We start from the raw sequence: 15,389 nt of genomic DNA, 5'->3' as shown, positions 1-15,389 counted from the left end.
AGGCAGCTACAAGACCCGGCATCCAGTTCCCAGGGGGTGGCAGGCTTTGTCTCGGTGGGTGGAGTGGTGGCAGCCCATCTCTGGAACCCCTGGCCTGGTGCTGTGCTTCCAGCAGAGGTGAGGTGGCCGCCTGCCTGTCGAGTTCTGGCTGGGCCCCAGGAGTCCTCGGTCCTCGTGATCCTGGGTAATGGCATTGTCACGGACAGTGTCGTTGGCACCTTAGAGAGCCTTGGCCAGCCTGGCCCAGGGAGGAGCCCATGCCAGGGCTGATCAGCTGCTGCAAATGAGATTTCCCTGGCGAAGCCTCATGTCCCACTCCTGGGAGGTCGGAACACGGGCCTCACCTCCCCCCCCATCCACTCCCTGGACCCCACCAGCATCCTGCGGGAGTATGACCTTATGAGCGGGAGCCGTGCATTTGCCGGGCCTCCTGCCCTATACAGAGTGTGTTTGTCTCCACTATGTTCTGGGATTTCGTGGGAGCCCCGGGCGATGGGAGGCACTCACCTTGCCACACAGGTGGAGAAACTGAGGTTTGGAGGGGGCCTGCAACTCACCCAAGGTCTCAGAGCCGGCCGGCCCCGCATCTTCCCTGCTGACCTCTACCTCCCCACTCCCCACCCCATCTGCCCTCCGCCGGGGGGACACACAGGCAGACCTCACCCTGTCCATCCTCTCGCCCAGCCCAGGCAGGGGGAGCAGCCCCATGACCCCCTGGCCCTCACAGCCCCACAGCCTGGGGCGGAAAGCTCAAGGCTCCCCTCTGACTGGGGAGCTTGGGGGTCAGCCTGCAGTGGAGGGGTCGGTGGCCCAGGGGGTTAGGGAGCTTGAGTCCCGGGGAACCCTACTCTTAGGTGACGAGGGCTGTGAGGAAATAATGAGAAAAACCTCATGAACAACGGTAGCTGACGTTTTCTGACGCCGCCTGCTACGTGCCAGGCCTCGCGCTCGCACCCGCCGCGTCAGCCCACTGCAGCCTTGCGGGTAGGGATCGTTCGGCCCACTTCCTGGGTAAAGAAGGAGGCTCGTGCCCAGTGTCCTGGGGTAGCTGAGTGGGTCGTGTCCAGGGGCAGTCATCTCCCAGAGGGGACTCGAGTTTGGCAGATCGGGATCCGTCGCTGCCACCCTGGCCCCTGAGCTGACCTCCCACCAGCTGGACGTGTCCCTTGCCCAGTGCTGGCCTCGGTTGCCCCTCTGACAGTGGCTGCGATTGGGCAGAGCCAGGGCTCCTCGTCCCTGCTGCTCTGAGTCCACGGAGGGGCCCTGCACCTCGTGGCCCCTGGAGGAGGGTGCAGAATCCAACGGGATCAACCGGTGATGTCAGGGGGCGGGTGTGAAACCCAGAGAGGGGAGGCCTTTGCCCAGAGTGACTCAGACTTTCCGTGGCTGTACCCAGCTCTGAGCAGAGACCCCCCCCCCCGCCCTCAGCTCTGCCCCTCAGACCCGTATGGTCTTACCCACTCTTCTCCCTCCTTTCTGTCCAAGGGTGGCCCCATGAGAGTGGACATCATGCAGTGTGTAGCCTGCTAGACGGGGATCCCTCCACCCCAAGATCCCTCGATGGCACGCTGCCCCCCAACTTCACCACATTCCTTCTCTCTGTGGTGGCAGGAGAGAGGGACCCTTGGAAAGGTGCTGGTTGGGCACTTTGGGCCTGCCCCCCCCTCTGGCCAGAGTTCACTCATTACCTGACACCTGGGGGAGTGGGAGCGGGGTGGGGCGTTGGGGGAGGGGTCCGTTGAGGCCAGGTCCCCTGGGAGCGCTGCTCTTTGCCCCCTCACGCCCTGGTGCCCTGGCCACTGGCCCACAGCCTGCTTCCGGGGTGGCCACACCCTCCCAGGTTTAGCACCGTTTGGGTCCTAGGCAGAAAAGGCCTCTGCTTCCAACACCTGCTTCCTGCCGCTCCCCACCCCCTTCCTGGGCTGGTCACAGGCTGCACTTTGGTGGCTCAGCCAGGCCCAGTGCTCATCTGGCCCCTGGATGGGTGGGTGGGGTGGGCGGCAGGCACTGTGTCCCCTCCCTCGCACCCCCCATTTTTGTCATCTCGCTGTGCTTTTCTGCCGATTCCTTTGTCTCCGACGCGCCCTCTCCATTTATCTCTATTCCTCTGCCTCTCCCTGCTCAGCTGTCTCCAGATTTTGGCTTTTCCCTCCTCCTCAGCCCTCGCCTCCTGTCTGCAGCTCCCTCACTTCCTTTCTCTCTCTCACCAGCCCCCAGGTGTGCTGGGGTGGGTAGGGCCCTGTTCCTCCCACGGGTGTCTGGGCTGGGGCATCACTCCCGTGGGAGCAGGGGAAGGCCTGACCCCCAGGACCCTCCGCCCCAGGTCTGATAGCTCGGCGGCCGGCACGCCCCTCCCCACACCTGGAGTGGGTGTGCAGCTGGGCCGGGGGCCAAGTGCTGCTGTCAGCGCCTTCGCGGCCTTGCTGTCCCCCGTCCCTGGATGCGTCAGGCCTCGACAGGTGGTGGGCAGGCAGCCCAGGGACAGGGACAGGCGGCTGACGCACACGGGACGGGGTGAGGGGGAGCGTCCCCCCCACTCTGAGTCACGGGGGAGGGTGGGGGGCGGGGAGTGGGGGGAGCCGGAGAGAGGGCCGGGTCACCTTGAGGGCCCAGTTGGGCAGCGCTCAGAGGGGCTGGGTTAGGGGCGTGGGGGCCACTGTACCCCCTGAACTGTTTGGGAAGGGAAGAGGCAGGACCGGACTAGTGCAGCCTCTCCAAGTCTGGGCTCCTTCTCCTACTCCCCTCCCTTCCCCTTCTCCTCTTCTTACCCCCTCAGCATGGTCTGGGATTTCCAAGTCTGACCAGCTCAGCTTTGCCTGACAGCTGCTGGGTCTGGCTGAGCGGGTGATGGTTTGAGCAACTCAGATCTGAGGATGGGGGGGGGCTCGATGCGGCTAAAGTTCCTCATGTGCGTATACATACATATGCACTCATGTGGGCCACACATGTGCTTAACATGTTGACATAAAGGCAAGTGCGGGCCTGTGTTCCCCGGAGATGCTCCACATGCATCCCTTCCCACCCCTCCCCACACAGGCACACCCTCATTCACTCCTACGTTCACTCCTGTAGCTGGCCAGGCAGGCACACATCCTGTGCACACGGGCATATGTGTGCACACCCGCCGGCCGGCACACCCGTCGACTTGTACACGTCAGCACACCCCTGCTCCAGTGCTCTGAGCCAGCGCACACCTGCGCGTCACCTGCATACAAATGCGGTCCCCAGACATTCCCAGCCAGAGGAGGTGCAGACAGAGGCTTCTCTGATAGGGCAAACTTGGCAACTCAGCCTCTTCCATTACAGCCTCGCTGCCTGAGGGGGAGGGGAACTGAAGCCACCAGAGGGGTAGGTCTGGCCTGAGGCCCCCTCGGGGCCAGCGGCCACGTCGGATGGGAGCCCTGGTCTCCCGACTCCAGCCCTGAGAATTTTCATGGCACAGCCCAGGACAGAAATGCTCTCTGCTGCCTGTTCTTGTCCCCTTCTTGGCCGACAGCCTCGTGGTTACCCCCTCCCCTGCCCCCATCCGCCCTCTCAGCCTAAGCTGGCCCTGCAGGGGACGGGGAGGTGTGAGGCGGACTCCCCTGGAGATCCTGATCATCACAGCCCCTGACGCTGCATCGGCCTTTCACCCGAGGGGTCACCTAGACGCCCTGTTCACTTGCCACCTCAACAAAAACTGCCTGCCTGGGCTTCTTTGGGGACTTTTCTCCCTCTCCACTTCCCTTTCCTCTGTTCCAGCCCTCTGAGGGGACTCAGGGCTGTAAATTGGTTTTGCTTTAACAGCAAAGGTTTCACATTTTTTCTTGAAGCGCTCTTTTTCCTGGAGTTTCCCGGGAGGAGGAGCAGGAGGCAGAGGTGGCCCTTGTGAACAGTCTTCTGCTTTCTTTAGCCAAACATGGATTTCTCTGGCCTGATCGTCACATCCCTGGCCAGTGCCCAGGGCGGAGGGAGGGAGGACCGAGTTCTTCTCGCGGTCAGGAGAGCGCTGGGTGTGAGTTGGAAACTGATCTGGATGAGGGGCTGTGTCTGGCTTGCTGGGTGACCGGGGCAAGTCCACCCCAGACTGAGGTTCAGTTTCCCCACTTGGAAAATGAGGGTCTGTGGGCTGGGAGCCCTGCACTACCTCCCCTGACCCTCTTCATCTTGAACGCGGGCAGCATGGCTCACCTTACTTCTCCCGCCCCCGCGTCAGGTGGCCAGGCAGGGGCTTGGTCCCCTACTTTATAGCTGTGGAAACAGACTCAGAGGTGGTGTGCTCCATCTGGCTAATCAGGCGGGGTGGGTGGGGCTCCAGGCCCCCTGATTCCTGCTGGCTCGGGAGCCTTCATCCTGGCCCAGGCTGTGGTGTGTGTCTCTGGGCAAGTCACTGCTCCTCTGTGGGCCTCTGAGTCTCCCAGCCACTGAGGGGATGCCGGGCTTCGGTCACAGGATTCCGGAGGCCTCTGGCTTCTTCTGCCTGAGGCATCCCCTGCAGGATCCGGCCCCGTTCGTTCGGGAAAGCACTTTGAGGAGGGGCTATGGAGGGTGTGTCTGGATTCCCAGACTCTCACCCTCTCTTTCCCTTGGCTCTGCTCTTGCCTGCAGGATGAGCTCATCTTGTGCCCTCCCACCGCGGGAGACCCCAGCCTCTATGCATCCCCCTGCCTGGGGGGCCCACATTCATGCTGCTCTGCTCCCCCTCCCCCTTGGAAGCCGAGACAAGGGAATTATTTTTGGAACAGGAGCAGTTACACAACAAATGAATTATTTATCTTTGGGCATGGAGGAGAGGAGGCATTTTGCTGGGCTTCTTAATTCTTTTCTGGATTGGAGGTGGCTGCTTGGGTACGTGGCCGTGTGTGTATGGGCCTGTTGTCGTACACAAGACTGTAGGTGTGCGTGTGTGTATACACCTGTCGATGTGAGCATGCCCTGGAGTTCTGGCTCACGTGGGGGGCCTGTGGGTCTTTGTGCAGGCAGGTGGACAAGTGCGGGCACTAGCGTGCTGGGGCGTGTTTGTGTGTGTGTGCGCGCGCGCATGTGTGTGTGCGCACCTGGCCTGTTAAGTCTCCAGTCTCCCTTCTTTGCCCGCTGGGTCCAGACTCTATCCCCTCCTCCCTCCCCCTCCCTTGTTTCTTTGGTCTCCCTCCTTCCATGTCCTGCGGCCCCCTCCTCCCCCTCTTGCCACCCACCACCCCCCTTCTTTTATGTTAACAGGGACCCAGAGTGCTGCCGGCACAGGAGCCCCCGGGGAGGGGGTGGAAAAGGGACTGGGGGCCTGCACTGGAGCTTAGTGGGGTTGCTCTGAGCCTTCACACTGATCTGTCACCCCCTCTCGGTGCTGCCTTTCAGGAACCAGGTGACAGATGGGTCTCTTCCTTCCTGTCCCCGTCTCTTGCGCTCCCCCCTCAGAGCTCCAGTCTCCAGCCTCCCGTGGGAATCGTCTGAAGTTCTGAGCCCAGAACCCCAGGGGCAAGAGGAGGAGGAGGAGGGAGAGGAAGTCAAGCCTTGAGAGCCCGGGCACCCTCCCGGCAGGAGACGAGCACCTCGGGGAAGCAGACTGTGGGGCCCGTAGCCCCCGTGGCCCTGGCCTGGCCGTGGCGCCCGGCTCCTGCAGGTAGCACCCCGGCAGGCCCCCGACAGTTGGCACTGGCTCTGCCTGCCTCGCTCGGGGCCCCCAAGCTGGGGGTCGCCCCCAAGATGGTGGCGGCCCCAGGGAGGACTGTGCTGCCGGCCCCAGCCTCTGGCCGCTAGGCCACCTGCGCCCCGGCCCCCGACCCCGAGCCCGGCCTGTGAGGAGGCCGCGGCCGGAGCCATGCTGCGCCTGGGGCTGTGCGCGGCCGCGCTGCTGTGCGTGTGCCGGCCGGGCGCCGTGCGCGCCGACTGCTGGCTCATCGAGGGCGACAAGGGCTACGTGTGGCTGGCCATCTGCAGCCAGAACCAGCCGCCCTACGAGACCATCCCGCAGCACATCAACAGCACCGTGCACGACCTGCGGCTCAACGAGAACAAGCTCAAGGCCGTGCTCTACTCCTCGCTGAACCGCTTCGGGAACCTCACCGACCTCAACCTCACCAAGAACGAGATCTCCTACATCGAGGACGGTGCCTTCCTGGGCCAGTCGAGCCTGCAGGTGCTGCAGCTGGGCTACAACAAGCTCAGCAACCTGACCGAGGGCATGCTGCGCGGCATGGGCCGCCTGCAGTTCCTCTTCGTGCAGCACAACCTCATCGAGGTGGTGACGCCTGCCGCCTTCTCCGAGTGCCCGAGCCTCATCAGCATCGACCTGTCCTCCAACCGCCTCAGCCGCCTCGACGGCGCCACCTTCGCCAGCCTGGCCGGCCTCATGGTGTGCGAGCTGGCTGGCAACCCCTTCAACTGCGAGTGCGACCTCTTCGGCTTCCTGGCCTGGCTCGTGGTCTTCAACAACGTCACCAAGAACTACGACCGCCTGCAGTGCGAGTCTCCGCGCGAGTTCGCCGGCTACCCGCTGCTGGTGCCCCGGCCCTACCACAGCCTCAACGCCATCACCGTGCTGCAGGCCAAGTGCCGCAACGGCTCGCTGCCCGCCCGGCCCGCCAGCCACCCCACGCCCTACTCCACCGACGCCCAGAGGGAGCCCGACGAGAACTCGGGCTTCAACCCCGACGAGATCCTTTCGGTGGAGCCCCCGGCCTCGTCCACCACGGACGCCTCGGCGGGGCCGGCCATCAGGCTGCACCACGTCACCTTCACCTCAGCCACCCTGGTGGTCATGATCCCGCACCCCTACAGCAAGATGTACGTCCTGGTCCAGTACAACAACAGCTACTTCTCCGACGTCATGACGCTCAAGAACAAGAAGGAGATCGTGACGCTGGACAAGCTGCGGGCGCACACCGAGTACACCTTCTGCGTGACCTCGCTGCGCAACAGCCGCCGCTTCAACCACACCTGCCTGACCTTCACCACCAGGGACCCGGTCCCGGGCGACCTGGCGCCCAGCACCTCCACCACCACCCATTACATCATGACCATCCTGGGCTGCCTCTTCGGCATGGTCATCGTGCTGGGAGCCGTCTACTACTGCCTGCGCAAGCGGCGCATGCAGGAGGAGAAGCAGAAGTCGGTCAAGGTCAAGAAAACCATCCTGGAGATGCGCTACGGGGCCGACGTGGATGCCGGCTCCGTCGTCCACGCCACCCAGAAGCTGGGCGAGCCCCCTGTGCTGCCCGTGTCCCGAATGTCCTCCATCCCCTCCATGATCGGGGAGAAGCCCACCACCTCCAAGGGGCTGGAAGGTGGGCTGGACACGCCCAAGGTGGCCACCAAGGGCAACTACATCGAGGTGCGCACGGGCACGGGCGGCGATGGCCTGGCCCGGCCCGAGGATGACCTCCCGGAGCTGGAGAATGGCCAGGGCTCGGCCGCTGAGATCTCCACCATCGCCAAGGAGGTGGACAAGGTCAACCAGATCATTAACAATTGCATCGACGCCCTGAAGCTGGACTCGGCCTCTTTCCTGGGGAGTGGCGGCGGTGGCGGGGACCCCGAGATGGCCTTCGAATGCCAGTCCCTCCCCGCGGCCTCCACCACCTCCTCGACTGCCACCGCTGGGGGGCTGGAGCGGCCCAGCTTCCTCTCACCTCCCTACAAGGAGAGTTCCCACCACCCGCTGCAGCGCCAGCTGAGCGCTGATGCCGCCGTGGCCCGCAAGACCTGCAGCGTCTCCTCCAGCGGCTCCATCAAGAGCGCCAAGGTCTTCAGCCTGGACGTGCCGGATCATCCGGCCGCCGCGGGGCTGGCCAAGGGCGACTCCAAGTACATGGAGAAGGGCAGCCCCCTAAACAGCCCGCTGGACCGCCTCCCGCTGGTGCCGGCAAGCGGCGGCGGCGGCGGCGGCGTCCACCACCTGGAGGTGAAGCCCGCCTACCACTGCAGCGAGCACCGGCACAGCTTCCCGGCCCTGTACTACGAGGAGGGCGCCGACAGCCTGAGCCAGCGCGTGTCCTTCCTCAAGCCGCTGACCCGCGCCAAGCGGGACTCCGCCTACTCGCAGCTCTCCCCCAGACACTACTACTCAGGTTACTCCTCCAGCCCTGAGTACTCATCCGAGAGCACGCACAAGATCTGGGAGCGCTTCCGGCCCTACAAGAAGCACCACCGGGAGGAGGTGTACATGGCCGCCGGCCACGCCCTGCGCAAGAAGGTCCAGTTCGCCAAGGACGAGGACCTGCACGACATCCTCGATTACTGGAAGGGGGTCTCGGCCCAGCAGAAGCTGTGACCCTCTCCTCCCTGGTGAGGTTGGAGGGGGAGGGCCAGGGGCACGCGGGGAAGGGCCCGGGCGGCCGGGCGGGGCGCGCTGGCGGCCGAGGCCGAGGAGTGGACGTACACGCACACCCGCACGCACGCACCCACGCACACACCTGACCACCACCTGACTGTGAACCACCACCACCCGACAATACCGGACAGGAAAACAAAGACGTGTTCTCCTTAAAGTTTACACTCTGATGCTGAAACCAGTCGTCTCTACTGTGCTGCCCAGGGACTCTGCCGGGGTGTGCGTGCTGGGTGGGGCCGGCGGGCAGGCGAGGAAGCCAAAGGAGGGTGTGGGCTCTGGGGCTCTGGGACTAGGGACAGGTTTGGGGGCAAAGGAGCCCGGGGCGGGGATGGCCCAAAGCCCCCCTGGGGCGGGGAGCGGGTCCCCCCAGCTGGGGGGCAGGTCACTTGGAAATTTAGTAGAAGATGGACATGGGGCATCGTTTTGTGGGCTCTGGGGCTCTGGGACTAGGGACAGGTTTGGGGGCAAAGGAGCCCGGGGCGGGGATGGCCCAAAGCCCCCCTGGGGCGGGGAGCGGGTCCCCCCAGCTGGGGGGCAGGTCACTTGGAAATTTAGTAGAAGATGGACATTGGGCATCGTTTCCTTCCTTTATGGATGGGGAGACCGAGGCCCAGAGAAAGGAATTGCTAACCCCAGGGTCACATGGCAGGGGAGAGTCAGTCTCCCAACTTCCCGGCCCAGTGCAATCCCCCAGCCCCAGGAGCTCCCCCGGGGCCCTCACCCTCTGTTCACCCACTACCTGTTCTAGAGCTGTGGTCTCCTGGGGCTGTGGGATGTGAGAATCAGGCGGGTACTTTTCCTTTCTAGAAAGCCCCATGGCCATGTCCCCCCTCCCCCCCCGCCCCGCCCCGCCCCGCCCGAGCGTGGAGCTGTGATTCATCACGTACAGGGGCCTCTGCGCCATACGCACCACCACCCCCGCCCCCGCCGCCAGCACCCAGGAGAGGTGGGAGGTCCTGTGGACAGGGGAGGAGCAGATACGGGGACGGTCCACCAGCCCCCTTCAAGTGTCTTCCAAGTAGCCTGAGAGCTGCCGATGGGGTCTGAGGAGAGCGGCTGAGCCAGCAGCCGCCGCGCCTCAGGTGCAGGCCCCACGCCCCGGCCCCCCCAGCCTCTCTGGGCCTCCAGGAGCCCTGCTCACCCCAGAAGGGCAGCAGTAAACTGTGCTGCCTGGGAGCAGTGGGGAGGTGGGATCTAACGGGGGCCTTCCCGCCTCTGCCCCCGCATCCTGGCCTCCACCGGCCGACCCCCGCCACGGGCCCTCGGGGCAGCATCTCAGCCTGCCCAGAAGAAGGAGGGCTTTCCGGAGCTTTTCCACTCACCCCCTCTTGGCTGCCCATCCCTGCCCCACCCCCCTGGCCTGAGGGGCTCCCATGTTTCCGTGGAAATGGCCACTCCTCCCTTGCTGACCCCCATCCAACATCGAACAAAGCACAAACGGTGAACACTCCCACCTCACCCCTGCTGGGAAGGAGCAGGCTGGATTCCCGGGGCCCCTCCCCGTCCCTGGCCAGCCTCTGTCGCCATGGCAACCCAGAGCCTGGCAGTTGGGACCGTTGGGCTCCTGGGGGTTCTCTCTCTCTCGGTGTGGGTGGTAGAGGGCGGTGAGAGAGGGCAAGGCCAGAGGGGGTGGCTGCCTTTCTCAAGAGCTAGGGGCTTCCTGGGGCGCTGTAAGGGGGTGGGTCGGGGTTCCTGAGACCGTGGGGTCTTGAACACTGTCAGGGTGCTGAGGGGCTGGAGTCGGCCGTCCCTTCGCCTGTGGTTGGGAGCTATGCCAGTGGGGGGCGGAGAGACTGTAGCTTCGCCCACCTGCCAGTGTGCCCCTTGGTGCCTCACCCACCTCAGGCGGGGATGGAGCCCACTTGGCTCTCCCCACCCTCCTGCCTTTGGCCTGTCACCCAGTTGGGTTTCTTGAGATGTGGGGAGTGTGACCGTGGGGTGAGGGTGGTTGCTGGGAGGGGACCGAGACCTGCACTGCGGGGGGGATTCTGACAGGGGAGCTAGTGCTGTTCCCGTAGGATCTGGGGGAGGACCGGAGGGCGAGGGGACCTTAGGGCTCAGCCCAGCCCCTCTCTCACACCTACTTGGGGCACGGACCAAGCCCGGGGCTCACTTTGGGGGTGACATTTGCAAGGAAAGGACTGTTCTCCTGGGGAGTGGAGGGGAGGGGGCCAGCATGGATGTGCAGAGCAGACCTCCCCCGGCTCCCCAAAATCTGCCCCCCAGCCCCTCCTCAGACCGGATTGGCAAAACAGAAAAGCAAGCAGGCCGGGAAGCCAGTGATGTGAGGAAGCAGATTCCCTGTTATATTTGCATGACGATTTTACTGTATTTTTCTGAGCAAACATCTGTCGTGTATGTGCCAGTTTGTCCAGACTCCCTTGCCCCCCTCCCCGCCGCCCCCCACCCCCGTTCCCACAGTCCCTCTGTTGTGATCTGAGAAGCAGCTCTTGAAACGTGGGGAGGGGTCAGCTCTGCAAAAGACCCAAAACAGGTGCCACTAAAACACAGCCCCCCCGCCAACACCCACCTCCTGTCTTTCTGGACGTTGGGCCCACAAGTGCCGCCTCCTCTCCTCCCACGTGGCCTCGCCCCTTGCCCTCTTCCTTGCTCGGGAAGGACGGACCCGGGGAAGGGAGCGTGGGGGGGGAACCTCTCCTCTGTCCCACTTGCTCCCGTTTTGCAGATGAAGAAGTCGGGGCCCCGGAGAGGGAGGGGTTCTGGTGATTTGGCTGCCGGGTGGGGAGGGTCAGGCACACTGCTAAGTACGGGAAGCCAAGAGCTTGGGGCTTCATGGGTGGCCCTACGGGGAGGTTTGGGGCCCCGAGGGAGGAACCTATAGGCGGAGGGGTCCCCCCCACCGACGTTGGCCCGGCCTCACTGGAGACAGAGCTGCCCTCGGGGAGGAATACTGTCAGCAGGAACCGGAGCCGCCTTCATTCCCCCATCATTCCTGGTTGAAGATGACCTATAAAAACCTCAGACAGGCCGGCTTCAGGGCGCTCTAAAGGATAGATCTCCGTCTTAACCGCAAGGGGCTTCCGCTCCCAGGAGGTGAACCGACATTCACAGCCCAGGTCGTACAGACCTTTGAGGCAGAAGAGGGTCCCGCAGCTGCCCAGGCCAGGCCGTAGCTCTGGGGAGGGGGCCACTGCACTGTAGCTCCCCAAAGCCCCCCTGGGGCGGGGAGCGGGTCCCCCCAGCTGGGGGGCAGGTCACTTGGAAATTTAGTAGAAGATGGACATGGGGCATCGTTTCCTTCCTTTATGGATGGGGAGACCGAGGCCCAGAGAAAGGAATTGCTAACCCCAGGGTCACATGGCAGGGGAGAGTCAGTCTCCCAACTTCCCGGCCCAGTGCAATCCCCCAGCCCCAGGAGCTCCCCCGGGGCCCTCACCCTCTGTTCACCCACTACCTGTTCTAGAGCTGTGGTCTCCTGGGGCTGTGGGATGTGAGAATCAGGCGGGTACTTTTCCTTTCTAGAAAGCCCCATGGCCATGTCCCCCCTCCCCCCCCGCCCCGCCCCGCCCCGCCCGAGCGTGGAGCTGTGATTCATCACGTACAGGGGCCTCTGCGCCATACGCACCACCACCCCCGCCCCCGCCGCCAGCACCCAGGAGAGGTGGGAGGTCCTGTGGACAGGGGAGGAGCAGATACGGGGACGGTCCACCAGCCCCCTTCAAGTGTCTTCCAAGTAGCCTGAGAGCTGCCGATGGGGTCTGAGGAGAGCGGCTGAGCCAGCAGCCGCCGCGCCTCAGGTGCAGGCCCCACGCCCCGGCCCCCCCAGCCTCTCTGGGCCTCCAGGAGCCCTGCTCACCCCAGAAGGGCAGCAGTAAACTGTGCTGCCTGGGAGCAGTGGGGAGGTGGGATCTAACGGGGGCCTTCCCGCCTCTGCCCCCGCATCCTGGCCTCCACCGGCCGACCCCCGCCACGGGCCCTCGGGGCAGCATCTCAGCCTGCCCAGAAGAAGGAGGGCTTTCCGGAGCTTTTCCACTCACCCCCTCTTGGCTGCCCATCCCTGCCCCACCCCCCTGGCCTGAGGGGCTCCCATGTTTCCGTGGAAATGGCCACTCCTCCCTTGCTGACCCCCATCCAACATCGAACAAAGCACAAACGGTGAACACTCCCACCTCACCCCTGCTGGGAAGGAGCAGGCTGGATTCCCGGGGCCCCTCCCCGTCCCTGGCCAGCCTCTGTCGCCATGGCAACCCAGAGCCTGGCAGTTGGGACCGTTGGGCTCCTGGGGGTTCTCTCTCTCTCGGTGTGGGTGGTAGAGGGCGGTGAGAGAGGGCAAGGCCAGAGGGGGTGGCTGCCTTTCTCAAGAGCTAGGGGCTTCCTGGGGCGCTGTAAGGGGGTGGGTCGGGGTTCCTGAGACCGTGGGGTCTTGAACACTGTCAGGGTGCTGAGGGGCTGGAGTCGGCCGTCCCTTCGCCTGTGGTTGGGAGCTATGCCAGTGGGGGGCGGAGAGACTGTAGCTTCGCCCACCTGCCAGTGTGCCCCTTGGTGCCTCACCCACCTCAGGCGGGGATGGAGCCCACTTGGCTCTCCCCACCCTCCTGCCTTTGGCCTGTCACCCAGTTGGGTTTCTTGAGATGTGGGGAGTGTGACCGTGGGGTGAGGGTGGTTGCTGGGAGGGGACCGAGACCTGCACTGCGGGGGGGATTCTGACAGGGGAGCTAGTGCTGTTCCCGTAGGATCTGGGGGAGGACCGGAGGGCGAGGGGACCTTAGGGCTCAGCCCAGCCCCTCTCTCACACCTACTTGGGGCACGGACCAAGCCCGGGGCTCACTTTGGGGGTGACATTTGCAAGGAAAGGACTGTTCTCCTGGGGAGTGGAGGGGAGGGGGCCAGCATGGATGTGCAGAGCAGACCTCCCCCGGCTCCCCAAAATCTGCCCCCCAGCCCCTCCTCAGACCGGATTGGCAAAACAGAAAAGCAAGCAGGCCGGGAAGCCAGTGATGTGAGGAAGCAGATTCCCTGTTATATTTGCATGACGATTTTACTGTATTTTTCTGAGCAAACATCTGTTGTGTATGTGCCAGTTTGTCCAGACTCCCTTGCCCCCCTCCCCGCCGCCCCCCACCCCCGTTCCCACAGTCCCTCTGTTGTGATCTGAGAAGCAGCTCTTGAAACGTGGGGAGGGGTCAGCTCTGCAAAAGACCCAAAACAGGTGCCACTAAAACACAGCCCCCCCGCCAACACCCACCTCCTGTCTTTCTGGACGTTGGGCCCACAAGTGCCGCCTCCTCTCCTCCCACGTGGCCTCGCCCCTTGCCCTCTTCCTTGCTCGGGAAGGACGGACCCGGGGAAGGGAGCGTGGGGGGGGAACCTCTCCTCTGTCCCACTTGCTCCCGTTTTGCAGATGAAGAAGTCGGGGCCCCGGAGAGGGAGGGGTTCTGGTGATTTGGCTGCCGGGTGGGGAGGGTCAGGCACACTGCTAAGTACGGGAAGCCAAGAGCTTGGGGCTTCATGGGTGGCCCTACGGGGAGGTTTGGGGCCCCGAGGGAGGAACCTATAGGCGGAGGGGTCCCCCCCACCGACGTTGGCCCGGCCTCACTGGAGACAGAGCTGCCCTCGGGGAGGAATACTGTCAGCAGGAACCGGAGCCGCCTTCATTCCCCCATCATTCCTGGTTGAAGATGACCTATAAAAACCTCAGACAGGCCGGCTTCAGGGCGCTCTAAAGGATAGATCTCCGTCTTAACCGCAAGGGGCTTCCGCTCCCAGGAGGTGAACCGACATTCACAGCCCAGGTCGTACAGACCTTTGAGGCAGAAGAGGGTCCCGCAGCTGCCCAGGCCAGGCCGTAGCTCTGGGGAGGGGGCCACTGCACTGTAGCTCACCCTGGAGGCCTTCCTGCATCTATGTCCTGTGTCCTGTTCAGGATAATTTTTCCTCGGCGGGGGCAGGGGGAAATAGTCACGAAAGTCAGATGAACATTTATGTCAAGGAGTCTGGCTGGCCCGGGTCCTGTGTTTGTAATGGAGGTGAGCACGGTGGACCTGGGCCATGGCCTGGGCGGGCCAGGAGGGCAGGCAACCAGGAGAGAAGGGAAGGTTCCGGGGAGGAGGGACGAGGGACCCGGTGGGGTGGAGGGGGCGAGCCAGCTGGAGGAGATGTGGGTGCCGCACCCCGGACCTCCTGGGACCTGCCTTGGGTCGTGCCCAGGCTTGCCATCCCTTATCACAGAATCTCTCGAGCCTCCTGGGTGCCTGTTCCTGGGAAGGGGCGCCCGTGGGTCCACGCTCTCCTGGAGAGCACAGGAAGGGGCCGCGAACCCTCTGTTGGAGCTAATGGCCTTCCAGAAGTGAAAAGCGGAGGTCTGGCAGGAAGAAAGCTTAGTCTGGGGCGGCCGCCTCCTTGGGGGTCCCAGGCTTGTTTCTCCCCTCTGCAGGAGGGGCCTGTATTGGCCGCCCGAAGGCCCCTCGCCTCTGACCCCTCCTAGGGGACAGAGCAGGAAGACGGCGGTGGCCTGTGTCCAGGCCAGGAAAGGACTGTGTGCGGGGCAGTGGGGGTGGAAAGACCCGCTCGGGGAGAGTAGCTCTGGAGAGCCCTAGACAGGCAGGGTGAAGGGGCTGGGCCTGGCCGAGGGGCTCTGATGCTTCCCAGCAGGAAGTCGCTCACCTGCCCCCCTCCACGTCCTGGGCAGTTAACAGAGGGGGAAACAGAGGCACAGGAAGGGGAAGGGAAAGAAAGCTTCTAAGGTCTCGAAGCCAGTTCAAGACAGACTGAGGCCGGGAAAGGGGCCCGGGCATGGGAGACAAGAGTGACAGGTCCTGGCTTATAAGGGGCTTACATGCAGTGAAGGGACAACCTCAGACTCCCCCAGTGATGGGCACTGCACAGAGAATTCAAATAGGGTGACGGAGGGCGAGGGCCTCGGGGAGCCCTCAGGGCAGGGGTGACCGGCAGCCAAGCTCTGAAAGACAGAGTCAGACTGCCGGCCACGGGAGGATGAGACGGGAGCGGGAGGGAGTAGGGTTAGGAGGAGCTGGATGTCCCCAAGTACCTCCTCGGGTGCCCCCCACTACCCTGGCCTGGCCTGCGAGGACCCCACGGTTTAGCAGCGTCCCACCCCGTT

General features: G+C 64.1%; 1 protein-coding gene across 1 annotated transcript; it reads left to right on the top strand.

Annotated features, from left to right (window-relative positions):
* Positions 1 to 5,797: 5,797 nt before the first annotated feature.
* ELFN2 (extracellular leucine rich repeat and fibronectin type III domain containing 2) lies at positions 5,798 to 8,489 on the top strand. The gene has a single exon (XM_024127155.2). It carries the CDS (start codon positions 5,798 to 5,800, stop codon positions 8,246 to 8,248), a length of 2,451 nt encoding a protein of 816 aa, XP_023982923.1. The 3' UTR covers positions 8,249 to 8,489.
* The last annotated feature ends 6,900 nt before the right edge of the window (positions 8,490 to 15,389 follow it).

This window comes from Physeter macrocephalus, chromosome 6, assembly GCF_002837175.3.
Source record: "Physeter macrocephalus isolate SW-GA chromosome 6, ASM283717v5, whole genome shotgun sequence".
Classification (NCBI taxonomy): Eukaryota; Metazoa; Chordata; class Mammalia; order Artiodactyla; family Physeteridae; genus Physeter; species Physeter macrocephalus.
Note: the sequence above shows the minus strand (reverse complement) of the source record. Positions and strands in the feature narration are given on the sequence as shown.